The sequence below is a fragment of the Siphateles boraxobius genome, unplaced genomic scaffold (genome assembly GCF_051911475.1).
Source record: "Siphateles boraxobius isolate OS27281-9 unplaced genomic scaffold, OSU_SipBor_1 25, whole genome shotgun sequence".
Taxonomy (NCBI): domain Eukaryota; kingdom Metazoa; phylum Chordata; class Actinopteri; order Cypriniformes; family Leuciscidae; genus Siphateles; species Siphateles boraxobius.
In genome coordinates, this window is record NW_027508866.1 from 9,866,540 (window position 1) to 9,886,646 (window position 20,107).

Below are 20,107 nucleotides of genomic sequence, written 5' to 3' on the forward strand. Positions count from 1 at the left end.
GCTGAAATGACGGGAGGGGTTGTGTCGCCAATATTTGCTTCCCCGTCTGCATTTTCCCCGGACATACGTTCTTCTCCCACACAAAAACAGAATTTCATTCCAAATATGTAAAATTTGAAAATTTGCCAATTCCGCGATTCCGTCCGTGATTTGGAATCATTTGGCCCTACATGTATGATGTTCAGACAAACAAACAAACAAGTAGGCAAAGTTTAAATAATTTGAAAGGGTTTTAGCAGCTGTGCTCTCAGCACAGTAAACGCTCTCAAAGAACTTCATTCATCTCATTTAAAGCGCCACTGCTATAGCCATCAAGGTACAAAGCCTTAAAAAATAAAATTCAAACAGCCTGCGGTGAGAAGTCTTCCTGTTATACACACAGTCTGAAGGTCCTTGTTTTGTGTAAGGGCTGTGATAAGTTTAATGCAATAAAGCTAATAAAGATTTGTCAGTTACACTAACGAAGGCTAGGCATTTTTTATTTCTGTCTGAGTTTAGTCTGTGTACACATACATATCACACATTTCCATAGTGGTCGACCGATATAACGCCAAGGCCGAGATATCGGCCGATATTTGGTATTTTTAAAATAACGGCATCAGCCGATAAGTTTTTCTGATTGGCAGATGTGTTGGAAGCGGGACTTTTATTTTGACGGCGCTCCAGACTTATATTTTGACGGGAGGTGTTCTGACGATTCATGCTACCCATCGAGATGTGCTGCTTACTGGTTATGCGCATGTGCAGACTAATTTTTCTTCTGCTTACCACGCCCATAAATCTATGCATCCTTGCTGTGGAGACTTGTAGGAAACTTTTACAGGTCAAAGATTAATATTTGATGATAATTTTTACTTTTCACAACGTTTTAAAAATAAAAACAGTACAGTATACTGTACTCTTAACTTCGAATTTTATTATAATTATATTTCATATAATAATGTCATTTTTACTTGTTATATCCAAAGGGATAATTGCTATATGAACCATAGTTCATTTAAAACATCAAAATATGCTCCCCATACACCTACCCTGATTTAAATTAAATAACGATGTCTTAATATTGTGTGATTTACACAATTATGGAAACAATAGAGAATGTATCAACATTCTCTGTGATCGATTCACGCTTGGGTAGCATTTTTTTGCGAAGGCAGCACAAATCGACAGACTCTGCTATCGATTCGCGCTACAGTAGCATTTTTCCAAGGGGGTAATCCATCAGCCGGAAGTTGAAGCTGCCTCCGGGGGCCGCCATTGTAGCTGGCTATCACCTGCTGTTAGCATCCCATTGACTCCCATTCATTTTGGCGTCACTTTGACAGCGAATAACTTTACATCTGAGGTGTCCAAAGACTCCTTTGTCCATTATTTATTTCTAAAGAAACACGACAATGTATAAAAGGCTCCATTACTTTGTATCTTACGTTATGGCCCCTTAGAAGCCATTCTTGTAAAAATAGGCTAAAAATTGCATCATAACCACGCGACTTTATGTCGCACAATAGAGACATTACCGTATAGACAGGAGGAGAAGCTCGCACAGTCTCGCAGGCAGTCTTTTACTGTCTAAAGTCAGCCCATGGCATAGATAGAGTCCATAAAAGCAACGCGACAAAATATTTAAACAACGTTTTTGAGGAATTGGAAATAATTCGATATGTGGCAAGTGAATACATATGAAGTAACATTTATCCACGAACTTTAAATTATTTATCTACTACTACACCTACGGGGGATGGGGAAATTAATTATCAGGAAATTATACAGGCAATGGAAGAAGAAAAAAAACATCTCAATGTCTATCGCGGTTAACGTTGTTCCTTTATTTATTTACACATCTACGCTTGAAGATGAATGTGATCCCGTTCGGAAGCCATATGTACAAAATGCCTACATAACGTGAAATAAAGAAAAACGGTTTTGTTCAAGTGTTTGTGACCGTGATTTATTAGCCAAAACTACATGATTTTACACCTAGCTCACAATTCTTTATATATTGGAATATTATATGGTCATGTAATATTGAATGGATACGAAAATGACTCGAGGGGACATTATTATATGGTTCCTGGGCTCATACTAAGAAGTATTTTTTGGATGGGTTATTATTCTGTTTGATGTAGAAGGAAACGAAAAAGAAGGAAAAAAATTATTTGCATATGTGCCTATATTTGAATCATTTTTAATAATTTTGGAAGATTGTGCTGTAGCCTACATGCATTTATTTATCTGTTATGTTTGATTGTATTATGTGTGTGTGTGTGTACAAGCCAAATATTTAAATCTAATAGATATATACATAAACATGTTCAAAATAAACTAAACTAACTAACTAAAATTACTAGAACTGCAGATAGGCTACTCAAACGATTACAATCCTAAAGTAGGCTATTTTAAAGTCGATTTTAGCCACTTCTTTTATCATGTCATATTGTAATTATATAGCGTAATATGTTATATTAAATTAATTATTATAACCACGTCCATGGGGCTGCTTTGACAGGGTCAACCACACACACCCACACTACTCTTAAAATGTTACTGCTATTAAACTGCACATATCTGTCTATATTGTTCATACTGCATACCCATGTTTTCTGCTCATAATGCTACTGTTAATACACTTCAAATATCCTTGGCACAGCTACTAGAAGATTTACAACTGTCAGTCAGGTTGCTCACGTGACATCTACGTCATCAAGCTCAGTTTGAGCCTGCGCAGAACGCTTGGCTATCAGGAAGTGAGTGCCCATGTTTGGCTTCAACTCTCTCCGTTGAAATCAACGGGGTCGCTGTGTCCATTTCTTTTCCTGTCTATGCATTTTTCGACAAGGGAGCACAAATCGTCAGAACAGTGGCACTCAGTGCCTGAAAAGAGAACGACAGCGCCTGATCACAAAGCGCTCACTCACATTCTCCGTCTTCATTAGTTTACGATCTCTGTCAGTCATATCTAATACTTTGTTAGACAGAACTGGTAAACAAAGAAAGTAAATGGTATGTGAAAAATTAAAGCGTTGCTTTTATATTATTTGTAACAGAAAAGGCAAGCAATCATGCTAAAATAATTTCAATATTCAGCAAATGTGCATCTACATAATTTAAACAAATCTCTGAATATCTAATAAACATTTAATTTCACAAACGTTGCAGATTTAGTCAAATCCAGCTGTGATATCTTGTGAAGTGTGCATTTTTCACCTGCAAAAACGTGTGTGATTGATTGCTTTACATGTCAGACAGATGTCCTCTTGAGCGGTTGTTGGCCAATAAAAGATGCTATGTAGTCCAGACCTTCTACCATCAGTCTGAAGGTCTGGCTACGTGACACTAACTATTCAGCATCAGCAACATCCCGAGTAAGACAATATAAACCATATAAAGTGTTAAAACTCTTCAAAGCATGTGGGCAATGTCCATTGCAAATTTTACACCTCCGCCTGAATGAATGAACAAAAGAATTGCAGACATATTCAACTCTATCTAAAGCTAAAGAGAGCAAGTACGAGTGGCCTTGTGTGCCAGAAAAAAAAAATTCGGAGTTTTTCCTACGCAGATGAACCCTAGATCCCACACTGTCCAGCGGAGGAGCGGAGGGTGAAAAAAAAAAAGCTGCCCTGCTGGGGTGGAGGCAGAGATCGTCATTATATCACCTTCGTCCACGGCACTAAAAACAGCTGCGATGGGGGACTAAAACACAAACTCCAAGCATCACACAGCGTGTGTGTGGGATGATATTCTCTCAGCCATAACCTACTGAGTGCATCCCGCAAACTATTACGTAACATTAACCACCAAGAAGAGAGTGGAGGCAGTCAAAGAGAAAGAGAGAAAGAGGGAGAGAGAGAGACAGATTCAGATATACTGTTGCGTGCATTTGAAGTAGAGGAAGTGGGTGGAGGGCGTTGGATGCACATGTACACTTCACCATGACTTAAAATAGAAAGAACTCACACGAAATATTTACAGCCAGAGTGCCAAAAAACAACAACGATGACATTGTTGGAGGAAAGACTTCCTGTGATGAAGCACAGCATAATGACTCTCAGCCTGTACAATATAATTGGCTCTTGTGAGGGAGGATGTTCCCTCAAGATCTTGTTCTCTCTGCGACTCTCTCTTTCTTGATGATACAATGTTATCACTTTCTGAATCTGCATTTTAATCATCTAAATCTGAACAGCCATACTAATAAAGGTAAAACAGTGTTTCTTCTAATACATCTTCCTGTAACACTCAAATGGGTAATACAAGTTCGAATTTTGCTTGCAACATTTCCCAATCCTTTTCCAACCTGTCCTGCCCATAATTTAACAAATGGGTTGTATTTCAAGAAAACTTTGAATATACATCTATGTTTGAGTGATTATGCACAGTATTTAGATTTTTTTTTTTTTTGGAGTTTGAGAAAAAAACAATTAACTAATATGTATGCCTCAATTAGAGATGCACCTATTGTGATTTTTTGGCTGATTCCGATTTCCGATTTTTTTTTTGCTGTATACTGTTACTGCTAAATATGTATACTGCTAAATATACTGTTACACAACTTGCGTTATCTTTCTCAAACTGATTCGGTTCCAAAACTGACCGTGTTTAACGGAATACTCGCCAAGACGGACATTTTGATGTAATTTTGTGTTTTTAACCTTTTAAGCGCAGTAAGCGACTCATTTTGGTATTTGCGACTCACAAGCTGCTTGATACTGAGAGGCAGCTTGTGCGCTCCACTTACATAAATCAGTAGTGCGCACAGTTTTGGTGTGAGCACGAAACCTGTCGGAATTAGTCAAATTATGTGCAATACAAGCACTATTTAACTAGAGCGAATGAGGCGAGTGAGTGAGAAGAGGTGGGTGTGTGTCACTTCGCCGCCGGAGAGAAGACAGCGACGCACCTGACATTATTCCATGTACTGCTGGCAACAAAACGGATCGGTAAGACGTGAGACTGACCGGATGGTTACCGTTCAGGGCCGTTCCCTTTCAGTCGATAACGTCGGACGTAGTCGACTCGACTGAAATGGGATCACGCCAGGGAGCCTATCATCTTCGATTACTATTGAACGAGCCAATGGAATTTGGCGTGCGTGATTTGCATCACACACTCCGCCCCCGCGGCGCGGGTATAAATACGGAAGTGGATGCACGCACTAGTTGCCTTTCGCTTCGGAGCCGTTCGTCTTTGATGTCTCTGAAGAGTGCTGTTGTGTTCAACGAGCGAGTGTGTCGGTGTTCTTGCGGGAAGACCTCTCCAGTGTTGGTGTTCTACAGCGTGGTGCAGCGGTGATCGCGAGCTTCTCAGCTCTCAACTGCTGTTTTAACAGCATCAAATTTCTACTGTTTGTTTGTGTGTTGACGGTTGGTTAGAGGGCGAGAAGTGAGTGCTTCACTGGTAGTTGAAAGACTATTCAGTGTTTGCCGCGGTCATTCCCTGTGTGCTCCGGCACTGGTGACGGTCCCATTTCCTAAAAGAGCAACACGGGTGTGAGTGCGTCTTTTTCAAGATGCCATTCCATCCGTGCGTTTCTGGGTGCGGTCTGGCACTATCCCCTTCTGACGGTCACGAAAGTTGTGTCGCATGTTTGGGCTTACAGCATGCTGAGGCAGCTTTCGTGGATGAGGCATGTTCTCACTGCGGGAACATGTCCATCTCGGTGTTGAGATCTAGACTCGCCTTCGTTAAAAGCGTTGGCGCAGTCCCCACCTCTGGGCCCCGCCCCTGTTCTTCCTCTGGGTTACCTTCCCAGAGGAGGACTGGGGTGCCGTCCAAGCTGGGTGATCTGAGGATCACAGTGAGGGGTAATCCGCCCGGCCACGCCCCGTGGGTCCCTCACTCCTCTTTCACACCGCAACCGGTGGAGCTCCCCATTGATCCCGCTGGTCCCTCTGTAATGGACGGGCCAGCCGTGTCATTTGGGGCCCCTCCAGGGGATACGTTGTCAATCGCAGCATCGGAGGGGGAGCTGAACTCTGGAGATGATGACTCGGCTGCACTGCCTCCCTCCGGGAGACCAGTGTTGCCCGAGCCAGATCCAGAGATGTCAGCTATGCTGAAAAAGGCCGCCGAGGCGGTAGGGCTCGTGTGGAACCCTCCACCGTGTCCCGAGCCGTCTCGGTTGGATGATTGGTATATCGGGGCGGGCCGTACTGGTTCTCAGTCCGCCGCCCCGGTTCCTTTCTTTCCTGAAGTGCATGAGGAGCTTACGAGGGCATGGATGGCACCTTTCTCTGCCAGAAACCGCCTGAGTAGCTCCTCCCCTCTCACTACCCTTGATGGGGGAGCGGTGAAGGGTTACGAGGCTATCCCTCCGGTGGAGCGGGCCGTTGCGATGCAGTTATGCCCAACGGCGGCCGCTTCCTGGAGAGGTGATCCTCGTCACCCCTCTAAAGCCTGTAAGTTCTCGTCCGCTCTTACGGGCAAGGCTTACAAAGCTTGTGGGCAAGCCGCTTCCTCCTTGCATGCCATGGCGTTGCTCCAGGTCCACCAGGCCCAGGCACTCATGAACATGCACGAGGGTAGTTCGGACCCTGAGCTCATGGGTGAGCTCCGCACTGCAACTGACCTCGCCCTCCGGGCGGCGAAGGTTGCAGCTCGCGCGGTGGGTTCGGCGATGTCCACACTAGTGGTCCAGGAGCGCCATCTCTGGCTCAACCTGGCCGATATGAGAGATGCGGACAAGGTTCGGTTCCTGGACTCTCCCATTTCCCAGGTTGGGTTATTCGGCGACGCTGTGGAGAACTTTGCCCAACAGTTCTCTACAGCTCAGAAGCAGACGGAGGCCATCCGGCACATCCTGCCTCGGAGGGACGCTGCTGCCTTCACCCGCCCCCCGAGGTCAGATCCTCCGCCTGCTCGTCGCCGAGGGCGTCCGCCTGCAGCCGCCTCAGCTCCCGCCGAACCACCGCAGCAGCCTTCACCCAGGTTCCGGCGCGGAGCCGGCCGCGGAAGGGGCGCCCAGCCCGCTCCAGGCGCTGCCAAGCCAGGTGGTAAGTTCCAGCGCAAAAGAAAACGCTGAACCTGGACGGGCTCTCAGGGATGGAGGAGTTGCTTGTGGAGTGGTCGCCGATCCACTCCCTCTGGCTGGTTGGAGGGCCGGCTGGAGTTTTTTGTTATGTGTGTGTCTGTTCCGCCGCTGGCCCCTATAAAAACGGGGTCAGCGGTACCCACATATTCAGAAAAAGAGCAATTTTTCTATTCCTGAGTCCCAAGTGGGCCAGTATGGCGGATGTGACCCTGTATAATAGCCTTACATCCCCCAGCTTCCCTTGGTCGCCAACAGGCAGCTTGGGGCGTTCGAGGACCCGGTCATCCGCCTTCTCACGTCCCCTGCCGCTTGTGGAGACAGGTAAGTGTTGCACTGCACACTAACACCACTATCTCTACTTTGCTGCCCCACCTCAGGCTCGGCTACCCCGCTCAGGTCAGTGATAGTAACATCACATTAGGTGTTGAGCAGACGTGCTCCTGAAAATTCAGTGATATTCTTCACACCAAGTGTTGAGCAGTGCTCCTGACTTGTGCGTGCTTATCTTATCCTGCTGGCGAAGGATTTGATATAGCCGCTCCTCCAGCCGGTACGAAGGCCAGTTGTAAACCCGTTCTTCGTGCTACTAGGTGGTGGGTTGTGACCATCTTGGCCCAAGATTGGTCTGCAGCTTTGGCCTGAAGGACACGTGGTGCCCTTCCCCTCGAGTGCTCCAGAGCCCGTTGGGTCTTCAGGTCAACTGGAAGAGAGTAATCTCGCCCACGGGCTGAGTATCTCTTTTTCAGTGTTGGAGAGGTACTCGGTCCAACACGGAGAATGTGTTCAGCTGGTGTTGAAGTGAGAAAGGGTCCCACTGAAAAGATTCAGAGGCTCCTGGGGTATACGATAGCGACAGCCTAAGTTGGCTTCCTCCGTATGTGACCGCTTCAGCGCTAGCTTTACGATCGAGTCCCGAGGTGACCATGGCAGAGCAGCTCACCCTGTGTGACTATAGTTCATCCCGGTCTGCTGCCAAACCCTCCTCAGCAGAGGGGCCATGTACAAAGGGCGTGTTTTAACGGGGGCCTGGGCGACCCCCGACTACACGGGCATTCGTGCCTCGAGTTGTTAGACATTACGGGTGTCACAAACTCTCCCGTCACCTCCTCCTTGGAGTCAGACGCTTCTGAGGGCGCCTTGTTCCACCCCTCCCGCTTACTCAATCGTGCCGCCATCGACCCTCACGACAGTTATAGCCAGGGCAAGTGGAGACTCCATCCCCTGGGTCCGCTGGGTCTTGACCATTCCGGGGCCGCTCAATTGCCCCCCCGGTTTTATTTTTCCTCCAGTGTTTGAGTAAACCGAGCGGACTACCCTTGGACAAACACTGGGTCCCAGCTGTCCCAGGGGCCCGCAGAATACGTTTAACCCCAGTGAGCCTTCTAAGAAGTGACGGCGACTCAGGGTCGCCTTGCGCTGCTCAAGTCAGTGAGATCATCACACTTCATGTTGAGCAGAGTTGCTCCTGAAACTCAGTGAAGTTCATCGCACTCAGGTGTTGAGCAGCAATGCTCCTGTAGCTCAGTGAGTCCGTCACAGGTAGCGCAGTGAATTCATCACACGCAGTGCTGAGCAGAAATGCTCCTGGTGCTCAGTGAAGTTCCTCGCACTCAAGTGTTGAGCAGTAATGCTCCTGAAGCTCAGTGAGTTTATCACACTCAGGTGTTGAGCAGTAATGCTCCTGAAGCTCAGTGAACTTGTCACACTCAAGTGCTGAGCAGAAATGCTCCTGTCGTTCAGTGAAATTCTTCGCACTCAAGTGTTGAGCAGAAATGCTCCTGAAGCTCAGTGAGGGAATGCTCCTGAAGTTCAGTGAACTTGTCACACTCAAGTGCTGAGCAGAAATGCTCCTGTCGCTCAGTGAGGTTCTTCGTGCTCAAGTGTTGAGCAGAAATGCTCCTGAAGCTCGGTGAGTTTATCACACTCAGGTGTTGAGCAGGAATGCTCCTGAAGCTCAGTGAACTTGTCACACCCAAGTGCTGAGCAGAAAATGCTCCTGAAGCCCAGTGATCTTCACATGTTGTGTTGAGCAATGCTCCTGTCTTTTGCGCCCGTCACTTGCACCTACGTGCCAAGTCAGGAGAGGAACAGGTCTTCATAGTTGCCCCTTATTGGCCCAACTAGACCTGGCTCCCATCAACAGCCTTCCTGACTTCCCCGGAAAACTCTTCAGGGGCGGGGCACGAGGGCACACGCGTTCTTCCCCCGGGGATTCCGGGTGGTCTTACATCTGAACGCGGAGGTTCAGGTGGCTATCACAAGAATGTGTGATAGTTACCATCACTTCTGCGAGCACCCCCTAGAATGAGGTAGCGTGCTTACGCCTTTAGAAGTGGAACCTAGTCGTTGAGTGCGTCTTCTCTCCAGAGGAGATCCTGAAAGCTTTCGATCACTTCAGTGCTCTCTTTCCTGCAAGATGGGTTGCAGTAGGCTGTTTTCCTTCACCCTCAAAATGATGTTGCCTCGGTGTTTAAACGACGCTCATCGTGTTGCAGAAGTATGCAGAAGCACGTTCTGATCGTCGGGTTCCTGAGGAGCAAGGTCTTGTAAATCCTTGTGTCCCTCTTTATCCTCTTGGGCCTTGTCCCTGGTGCGATTGCACTGCAGAGACCGCCCCTGAGCCACTGCAGGCAGTGAGTTAAAAATTCTGTTATATCAGTTCTCCTGCTCGCGTGGTCTCTACTAGAGGGTAGGGACTTGCTCGCTTTCGGTCAACGTATTGTGCCTGGAGTCTGGGCCGGCTAACTCTCACAAGCTGAGACCCCGGCTCGGATTGTGCCCAAGGTTCCTACCTCTCCCGTAATAGGAGCAGGTGGTGAGCCTGCAAGCGCTGCCCTGGAGGAGGCAGATCCAGCCCTGGCTTCTCTGTCCGTTCGCTTGGACGTGTACAGAATGCAAGTCATAGACCTCAGACCAGCTCTTCAAGTATCTGTTGGAATTCAGCAGAGAGGGAAGGCTGTTTCCATGCGAAGTTGCACTTAGTGCTTGCCTTCATTTCGGCAAAGATCCGAGATGCAACATGTCCACTTAGGTGTTGAGCTCCTCTATGATGAGTGTAAAGTGCTCCGCCTGGGCGTTGACGATATACTTTGCTAAACAGATTCTAGAGTTGGGGGCTGGACGACACCTGGTTGAAACGCTGCTTCCCGTGGGCTCCCTTCTCATGAAGCCAGTTTCACCGTGAGCCCGGTTCAAGTGTCGGCTTGCTGCGCCATTCCCCTCCTATGGACTGGATACGTGCGCCTTTCTACTCCAGTGAGTTCCCTTAAAATTGAACCCTGTTGAGTTCCTCCACACCCCTCCGACGTCGGACGTGCGGAACGTCTGGTGTTAGGCCTACCACTCGTAAGCAGTGTGGAACCTGTGTTAGGCTGGGTCTATATGTTGCGGTCCCTTCGGTGACCCCATATGTGTATTCTTCCACGATACGGCTCCCTGCGGTGAGCCCGTGTCTTCCCTCGGCAGAGTCTCTCTGCCGTCACTGTCCGGTGTGTCTCCCCCCGTCTTAGGCTGGAGCCACCCCAGTGACATTCCATATGTTAGACTGCCCGGTTTCCGCCCAGTTCATAGGTGTATTCTCCACATTACCTCCCTCTGGGTCCCTCTGGCTTCCGCAGCGTCCCTTCCTTCCAACGTACGGGGAACGCTTTCCCAGTGGTCCTGTAGGAACAGCAGTGACTTCCCTGGCCTAAGCCCTGTCCTTCCCCGCCTTAAGTTTGCGGGGGCATCAGGAGGCTTTGGTTTAGGCACTGGAAGGTGGCAGCGTTAGTGGCGTGTTCAATGGTTGATCCCATTTCAGTCGAGTCGACTACGTCCGACGTTATCGACTGAAAGGGAACGTCCTGGTTGCGTATGCAACCCACCGTTCCCTGAAGGAGGGAACGGAGGACGTAGTCCCCTTGCCACTACCGCTGGACCACCGCTGACCCCGGGTTACTCTCGGCTCCTCAGCGAAAAGCAACTAGTGCGTGCATCCACTTCCGTATTTATACCAGCGCCGCGGGGGCGGAGTGTGTGATGCAAATCACGCACGCCAAATTCCATTGGCTCGTTCAATAGTAATCGAAGATGATAGGCTCCCTGGCGTGATCCCATTTCAGTCGAGTCGACTACGTCCTCCGTTCCCTCCTTCAGGGAACGGTGGGTTGCATACGCAACCAGGACGTTCACGAGGTAAATCGTCCGATTCCAGTCCCTGGCCGGTGGATTGGTATATCTCCAGCCTCAATCCTCAACAGTGTTGAGTGTTTAATCCAATATAGACTATTATTTTATATATCTCGTTGCAAAATAACTATAGACAAATAAAACTGGGCCCACTTTAAGTCTTTGCATCCGCCAGCAGAAACAGAGCAAAGAGAAAACAAATGTTTTCTGCAGTCCAGAGATGTGTCTGTTTTTTCCATCTAATGTTCCCACTTGTATTTCACCTTTTCTTCCAGACGTAGGGGTTCACCCTGTGAGTCCTGAGCTATGCTTCCCAGGGTGCCACAGATGAGACAGATCTCTGTCAACAGAATCATTAAACTGCTAAATTGCTGCAAACCAGGATTGTGCTCCTTTAACCGCAAAACACAGTGCATCCTAAACGAGTCTAACTGTTTTCTTGAGCAGTTGCAGTCTCTATGCTTCTCGTGCAACTAGGGTCAGCAGTGAAAATGACTTGGTTTAATAGCAATAACAGCTATTTTCAATGTACAGTAAAGACTAAAGGCCTTAACCCATTGAATCCCAAATTTTTCCCAGACACGAAAATATCCAAATCATGTGTCATTAGTATCCCTTTGAAACAATCAATCATCATTTTTTGAAATTTTAATGGAAAAGTGTGTGAAAAAGTGAGTTTTATGATCGGTCACAATTTGTCTGCTCATGTGTGCGTGTGTGTGTGTGTGTGTGCGTGTATGCGTGTATGTGCATGCGTGTGGGGTGTGCGTCTGGGGTGTGCGTGTGCGTGGGGTGTGTGCGTGTGTGTGTATGTGCGTGTGTGGGGTGTGTGTGCGTGTGTGTGTATGTGCGTGTGTGTGTGTGTGGTGTGTGTGTGTGGGGTGTGGGTGTGTGGTGTGCTTGTGTGTGGGGTGTGTGGTGTGTGGTGTGTGTGTGTATGGGGTGTGTGGTGTGCATGTGTATGGGTGTGTGGGGTGCGTGCATGCGTGTGTGTGTGTGTGCGTGCGTGTGGGGTGTGGTGGTGGGTGTGTGGTGGGGTGACTGGGGTGTCTGGTGTGCATGTGTGTGGGGTGTGTGGTGTGCGTGTGGGGTGTGTGGCGTGCCTGTGGGGTGCGTGCGGGGTGTGTGGTGTGCGGTGTGCGTGTGGGGTGTGTGGTATGCGTGGGATGTGTGGTGTGCGTGTGTGTGTGTTGTGCATGTGTGTGGGGTGTGTGTGGTGTGTGTTCGCGTGTGTGTGGTGTGTGTTCGCGTGTGTGTGGGGTGTGTGGCGTGCGTGTGTGTGGGGTGTGTGGCGTGCGTGTGTGTGGGGTGTGTGGCGTGCGTGTGGGGTGTGTGGTATGCGTGGGATGTGTGGTGTGCGTGTGTGGTGTGCGTGTATGTGGGGTGTGTGGTGTGTGTGTATGTGGGGTGTGTGTGTGTGGGGTGTGTGGTGTGCGTGTGGGGTGTGCGGTGTGCGTGTGGGGTGTGCGGTGTGGTGTGCATGGGGTGTGTGCGTGTGTGGTGTGCGTGTGGTGTGTGTGTGTGTGTGCGTGTGGGGTCTGCGTGGTGTACGTGTATGTGGGGTGTGTGGTGGGGTGAGTGGGGTGTGTGGTGTGCGTGTGTGTGGGATGTGTGGTGTGCGTGTGTCTGTGGTGGGGTGAGTGGTGTGCGTGTGTGTGGGGTGTGTGGTGTGGGGTGTGTGGTGTGCGTGTGTGTGGGGTGTGTGTGTGGGGTGTGTGTGTGTGGGGGGTGTGTGGTGTTAGGTGTGTGTGTGGTGTGGTGTGCGTGTGGGGTGTGTGGTGTGCGTGTGTGTGTGGTGTGCGTGTGTGTAGGGTGTGTGGTGTGCGTGTGTGTGGTGTGCGTGTGTGGGGTGTGTGGTGTGCGTGTGTGTGCCTACCTGTAATTGCGTGTGTGTGTGGAAAGTTAAGTAGAATTAGTTAGCTAGCTAGTCTTTGTGTGTGTGTGTGTGTGTGTGTGTGTGTGTGTGTGTGTGTGTGTGTGTGTGTGTGTGTGTGTGTGTGTGTGTGTGTGTGTGTGTGTGTGTGTGTGTGTGTGTGTGTGTGTGTGTGTGTGTATGTGTGTGTGTGTTTCTGTGTGTGTGTCTGTGTGTAAAATTAGGTAGAAAGTTAGGTAGCAGCAGAAAGTAAGGTAGAACAGTTAGCCTAAGTGTATTAGCATGTAGATACAATGGGTTTTCCCACCGGTCACTATTGTTGCCACTGACATTTTTGTGAGTTCTATGACTACATTAAACAAAGTTGAGTAATTGCAAATGCATATATCAATACTAGACACCTTAAACCTGATGTGTACCAAAAATCTATGTCCTATCTTTATGTTAACATACTTTACTAATCTATTCTTTGGGAGCTTTCTTGCTGCCATCCTCTTCTCTTGGTGCAAACAGGAAGTAAACAACTCTGGTCATGTGACAATTTACAGTAAACATGCGACACTGCACATATTTCATTGAGACCCTTTATTATTTCAATATCTGCTGGAAATGCATTGATAGATCATTCAGAAACATTTTTATAGCCTTAGAAATGAAACATTTTTTTACGGTCACTATTGTGACCGGTGGGATTAAATCGGTTAAGAAAAACAGAAAAGCAAAGACACACACACACACACACACACACACACACACACACACACACACACACACACACACACACACACACAAACACACACACACACACATATATATATATATAAATAATTGTAATAATTATAATTCATATTTTTAACAAGCTTGTCCTGGTCCATGGGAATCACTACTTTATGTCTACACTCGGTACACATTCAAACTGAAGCCGATGCCTATTTCTAATAAAAACTTGAACTAGCCACTAAGAGCACAGGAAATACTTCTCTTTCATAAGGCATGAACGATGATTCACAAAGTCCAACTCAAGAATAAAAGCTTAAAATAATTCTTGTGGGTGACTGAGGAATTGAAAGCAAAAATCTGAGTAAGCGAGCAACTCTGCTGGGACTGTATTCTTTTACATCATCAAAGCACTGATTGCATCTAAACTGTTCAAATGATGAATGCTTTCTGTGAAACAGGTGAGTTCACTCTTCATATCTACAGTCGGCTACTGCTGAGTGGAATCAAACTCTGCTTCTGTTACTGAACAAAATAATATTCTATAACAAAATTTACAACAGAAAATACTTAAAATTACAAAAAAACAAAAACAATATCTAATGAGACTGGACTCAAATCACCTCTTAAGCTAAACGGCAGAATGGTGTTGTTTATATTAACAAAGTACTATAATGATTATATGTTTTTTAGTCATGTACCATGGTAGTCCATCTTTCAAGCGCACTACTGTTCAAATGTTAGTGATAATATTTTTTAATGTTTTTGAAAGAAAATGCTTACAAATGCCGCAAAAACAATATTATTGTGAAATATAATTACAATTATATATATATATATATATATATATATATATATATATATATATATATATATATGAAAATGTAATTTATTCCTGTGATGGCAAAGCTGAATTTTCAGCATCATTACTCCAGTCTTCAGTGTCACATGATCCTTCAGCAATCATTCCAACATGCTGATTTAGTGTTTAAGAAAAAGAGATTTCTTATTATTATCAATATTGAAAACAGTTGCTTAATATTTTTTATAAAAACCATAATACACTTTTTCAGGATTATTTGATGAAAAGAATGTTGAAAAGAACAACATTTACACCATTACTGAAAAGTATTAATTTCATTATTTAATTAAAATGACTAATCATTACAATCACTGCACCATGGTCTCTACTTTAGTACTTCAGAAGTATGGAGAAATTAAGATGCCTAATATTAATCAGCTGTCTTCAGGGGTTTTATAAAAGACCATGAAACCTTGCCATTCAGGTGTAGTAGGGCTGCATTTGGAATTCACCGCACAGAGCCAAGCCGCCCACATTACCATCACAATGGCACTTCCAGCATTGATTTAACAAAGCACGCAAATACAAACATAAATATTTCAGTTCACAGGATGGTGAATTGCATCTGCAACACTGATTGTGAATGAGAGAGGTAGCTGTCTACACATTAGGTACAAGCCTTCCTTCACTGACAAGCCAACATAGAACATTAAACTAAACAGAGATGCAAAGATCATATCACTTATACTGTATATTTAGAAGCGTGTAAGCAGAGCAGCTTGGCTCTAGTGAAATAAACCCCATTAGTTCAAGTACTGCTAGCAGACTGGCACTCTAAATCCTTCAATGCCACTCAAAAGGCTTCCCCATCCAGATACCTGCACCACTGAAGGCGGGAAAATCCGATAAAGCCTTGGACTGTTTGTTGATGGACTGACCATCAATAATGTATTCCACCAGCAACGTGTCTGGCTCCAGCGGTGGTGAGGAGCTAAAAGCCCCATTGCCCATGGAGAGGCTTGTTATCTGTGGATGCAAGTTTCCGACAAGTTTACGCCTTGGTGGCTCAACAGAGCGGCAACAAGGGATTAAGCCTGATACAATGTAGCACTGAAGCGACACTGTAACACAACACTTAAACCAATGAGCATTCTGTTCCAAATAGATATGAAAAAGTCCCTTTTAAAAGAAACGGCAAAGCAATACGACACAAATAACACCCTCGGGTTCTCAACAGACGACACGTACAAAAAAAAAAGCTTCTTCCCTTTAACACTCATTCCCATCTTCTCTCACTCTCCTTACCTTAGTTGTGACAATACACAGACAATCCATTCTGAGCCAAACAGCTCAAGGCAGTTTCCCCTTCATCAGCACCACATTAACAAATAGAGAGAAATGAGAGAGGAGAGAGAGAGATTGAAAGAGAGAGGAAGGAAAGGCACGGCTGGAGCTAACGCTGACAGAGGCGCGAGTCCTCTCTGTGTTCAGGCATGGTCTTGCCGTAGTCCTACAGCCCGGCGCTTGTTAGCGCTATCCACTGCTCAGCAGCATGGCTGGGGCTCAGACTGCTGAGATCACAGAGCATCCCTCCTCCTCTGGAGCTCGCTGCACAAGCGCACACCCATGTGTGCGACAACTGACACAGACGCTGAAGATTTACCACTCTAGCCTGGAGAATCTGCACTACGATTGGGGAAATTGCTCTTATAATCACTGTTTGTGGTCTGAGAGTTAATTTTTACTCCTTTGGTTATCTGAAGCAGAACTAAGCCATTTGTAAGCCAGTTGTGGAGAGGAATGAAGTGTAAGAATAAATTCTAGGCAGTTTGGAGGGTTTAAGAGAGGGGATTGAGTAAGCAGTTCACGCTGATCTTGACATCAATCTGTCTTGGAAAACCACTGGTGTGCTCAAATAACCTGACTTTTAAGTGCACAGGGCTAGCAAATTATTGTGAGATACAAGATAGAGAGACAACAGTCACAGAGATGGATCTGCAGCAATGCTTCAGCAGAGATTAGCACATCAGGCCAGATGCATCACACAACATTTGTTCTTTATATCAAGACCTTCCCCAGTAATTTAAATTAATAAACAGACAGGAGGGGAGAGCTGCCTACTGCAGTTATACAGTATATGTCGTTAACAAATAAATAAAAGAGAAGTCGTCTTGAGAAAGAAATGTAACCATAACAGGGGGGATTTGAAGCCTAGAAGGGGTCTTGCACAACCGTCGGTGGTGTAGAGGAATGTTTTTGCATCAATTTGCTCAACTAAGGGGTTAATGAGAGATTTGGGATAATATGTACTTCACCGTGAATCAAAATGGATAAGATTACGTAAAAGTCCCCCTGCAGTCAATAATTTTATCCCTTAAAACTCATCTTTGATAATCAAAATGACATATTTAAACATATCAAATATTAAAACCACTTAATATTTAAGTTTAAAGCTGGGCTACAGGTTTATAAAATGCTTTTCATAACAAATCTGGTGAAATGAGTGGTGCATGTTGTGTTCCCAAATGTGTTCGGTTCATGTGGGGGACAATATACTGCGTAGACACTGAAAACAGCAATGAGCTGCGCATGTGTAAATAAACAGTGCATGCATTCATCTCTGAAATATGTTTATTTAATTAAATCGGAGCCTTTGAAATGTAATGATCTTAATTAGCTGCTACATCGAAAATTATCTCCAAAATCATAAATGAATTAGGGATGCTCATTACAGTTAATTTTCCCGACCGACAACCGCCGCTCGTTATCTGACTATTAACCGTTAACTGATAAGATTATAATATTGAATTGGCATTAAATAAAAATAAAATTGACGAGTGTCTGTGTGACCCATTAAAAATTAAAAAAAAAATTAACGGGTTTATATTAACGTGCAAACAGCATCATACAGAACAGATCAACAAAAGAACCTGGATTCACATCACATTTTCACTCACCTGCAGCATTTCTGACAGAGAAAAACATAAAATAGGCCTACACTAAAAAATTTTTTTAACTTACTTCCTTTTGCTCGCTTCATTTTGTTTGCTCAGCAAAATATTTCTGTAGGCACGTGTGGTTGCGTGTGTCGACGCGCCCTGTGAGTTAACAAATATAGGCTATTTAGTATCTTTTAATAGTATTTTTTTAACCATGCAGAAAACAAACAAAAAAACAACTTAAAAATTAAAAAAAACTTTTTACTTTTAAACCGATTAAGTGGTAACATTTTTTTACTTTCGGTTAACTGTTAAACGGTCAATATGAGCATCACTAAAATGAATAATTTAGAATATGTTAGGACTCCCTTAAAAACAACATGGTACATCAAGGTGTTTCTCTTAATAAAATAAATTCAAATTGAACTGTTGTTGTATGAAAAATGGCTATGAAAAAAGAAAAAACTTAGCAACAAAAGATATTGGTGTTCAATGGGAAAAACTTATCAACAAAAGATATTGGTGTTCAATGGGAAAAACGTAGCAACATAAAGCATAGCATATCTGTACAAATACATAAAGTTAATCTTCGAAGCATCTTCAAGCACTTGAAATTCCACATGGCTTTCCAGCTGATGACCACCGGATTGCCTGGCAAGGAGAGGCAGTTCTTGAATGACCAAGAACAATATGCTGACCAGCTGACTGCATCCCTTCCCCCATCTCTATTAAGCTGTATTAGTACCCAGGCCTACTATCTTTCTTATCATTCTCTTCTTCTGTCAGTCTTACCTGCTGTATGTACACGGTCCGCTCCTCCAGTTCCAGCTCCTCGCAAAACTGCAACCTGATCACGGCTTTCATTCTGCATCTGACATCTCAATGGCTGGTCCACACAAGAAGTCTACGACTCACTTCTCAAATAGACACACACACACACACACACACACACACACACACTAAGCCCTTCAGCAGATGGGCCTCAAAGCCGATTTGAGTGATCACATTTAGACGGAGTACTTTAACTTCCTCTCCACAACACTTTCCCACAGACAAAGGGGAATAATTAAGAAACGAGGTCGGCGGGACATTGCGACAGAAGCTCAAACATGAACTTGGCGAGAGAGTTTCTGTTACAGCGCCACGTTTTGTTGTGTGTTCTCCTTACGAACTTGAAGCACTGTCCACTTTGCTAACAATGCTAACCGTGTTTCAAGAAGAGAGGCCCCTCATATTCATAACGTTTTAAAAAGTAAGTTACTAATGGGGTATTATAGGACTCTAAAACATTAGAAACAATGGCATCAGTTTGTTGCTGTAAAACAAACCGGTTCAGGTATGTGACAAGAAAAGCTAGAACTTAAATGGAAAAATTATAAAATAGCCTGCAGCAGTTGTAGGCTCAAATTTTCATATTCAAATGAATTATGTCTAACTGTTTGCAGCAAATGTACCACATTGAAAAAAAAAAATCAATCACTTTTGGTGTATTTTTAATATGACAACACTACTGTTTAATTTTTTTTTAATTTTTTTTTTTAGAATTTCATATTTTTTATTCAGCTAGCCAGCACAAATACATTTGATTAAAATTGACAGTAAAAACTAGCCTGACGTCGTCATACGAATGTGAGTCTGAAACTGCTCTATTGGGCTGTGATTATGGGGCGTGTGTCAACCGAACCAGGAAATAAAAGGCCTCTGCACTCAATTGGATAGACCTAGAACCAATCAGAGCAACGGAGTAAGTGACGTATGTTGAGAGATAGATTAAAGACCGAACTTCCCGACCTAAAAATTTTGTGGGCGGGGTTCGGCCTGGCATCCAGGCTAAGTAAAAACGATTTATCTTTCAAATAAATTTTAAACATAGGAGCCTTAAAAATCTGTATCACGGTTCCCTTTCGAGAGGTCTCTCCTATTGCGTAAGTAGCTTACGCTATGGGAAAACTCCTTTTCTCGAGAATACTGAAGTCTTTATGTAAAACGCATTGCAGCTGCACAGCTGACAGCAATGAACGAAGGAAGCTCGGTCATTGGCTGTGCTGCGGCAACTTGCTCGAACCAATGACGGGGCGACTCTGAATGCGCGACCAATTAGCGCGCTTCGCGCCCGCGCGCGTCAGAGCCTGTCAAGATGGGCGTGGCCAAGAGCTATTTATTGGGCGCCCCGTCATGAGAGTTCTTTAGATTTAATCTCCTTCAGCGAACACCTTCTTCGCTGGATCCTCCGGATTATTGAAGCCTTCGCCGCCGTCGAAAAGCATACCAGCGGGATTGCTACGAGGACGTCGGCACCTTCAGCCGCCTTCGAACGCCATTCTACTGAGCCATCCGGCGTGCCACACATGCAAGTATCTTTACATCTGTTCGCCCCGCGACACTTGTAAAAGAGCAAATTTCTGAGGCGTTGTTTCAAATGCTTCCTGCGCGTCGTGCAGAGACCTTCTCCCGGACGGGGATCGTCACATCATCTGCGCTCGCTGCCTGGGCCGGGACCACGCAGAAGCTGCTTTGACCAAGGGCGGATGCCCGGAATGTGATGACCTGGGTCTCTCCGCACTGCGGGCTCGCCTCGC

The 20,107-nt window shown here is 45.5% G+C and overlaps 1 protein-coding gene across 40 annotated transcripts in view; it reads right to left on the reverse strand.

The window, feature by feature from the left end:
• The window catches only part of dlg2 (discs, large homolog 2 (Drosophila)), a 305,321-nt gene that overhangs the window by 218,779 nt on the left and 66,435 nt on the right, over positions 1 to 20,107 (reverse strand). Inside the window, exon 1 of one of the 40 annotated variants that reach the window (XM_077242504.1) lies at positions 18,321 to 18,407. The exons of the other annotated variants lie outside the window; for them this stretch is intronic. Coding sequence (XP_077098619.1) covers positions 18,321 to 18,392 — 72 coding nt within the window. The 5' untranslated portion in view covers positions 18,393 to 18,407. Of the gene's footprint in view, positions 1 to 18,320; positions 18,408 to 20,107 lie in introns of those variants that run through there. 40 annotated transcript variants of the gene reach the window in all.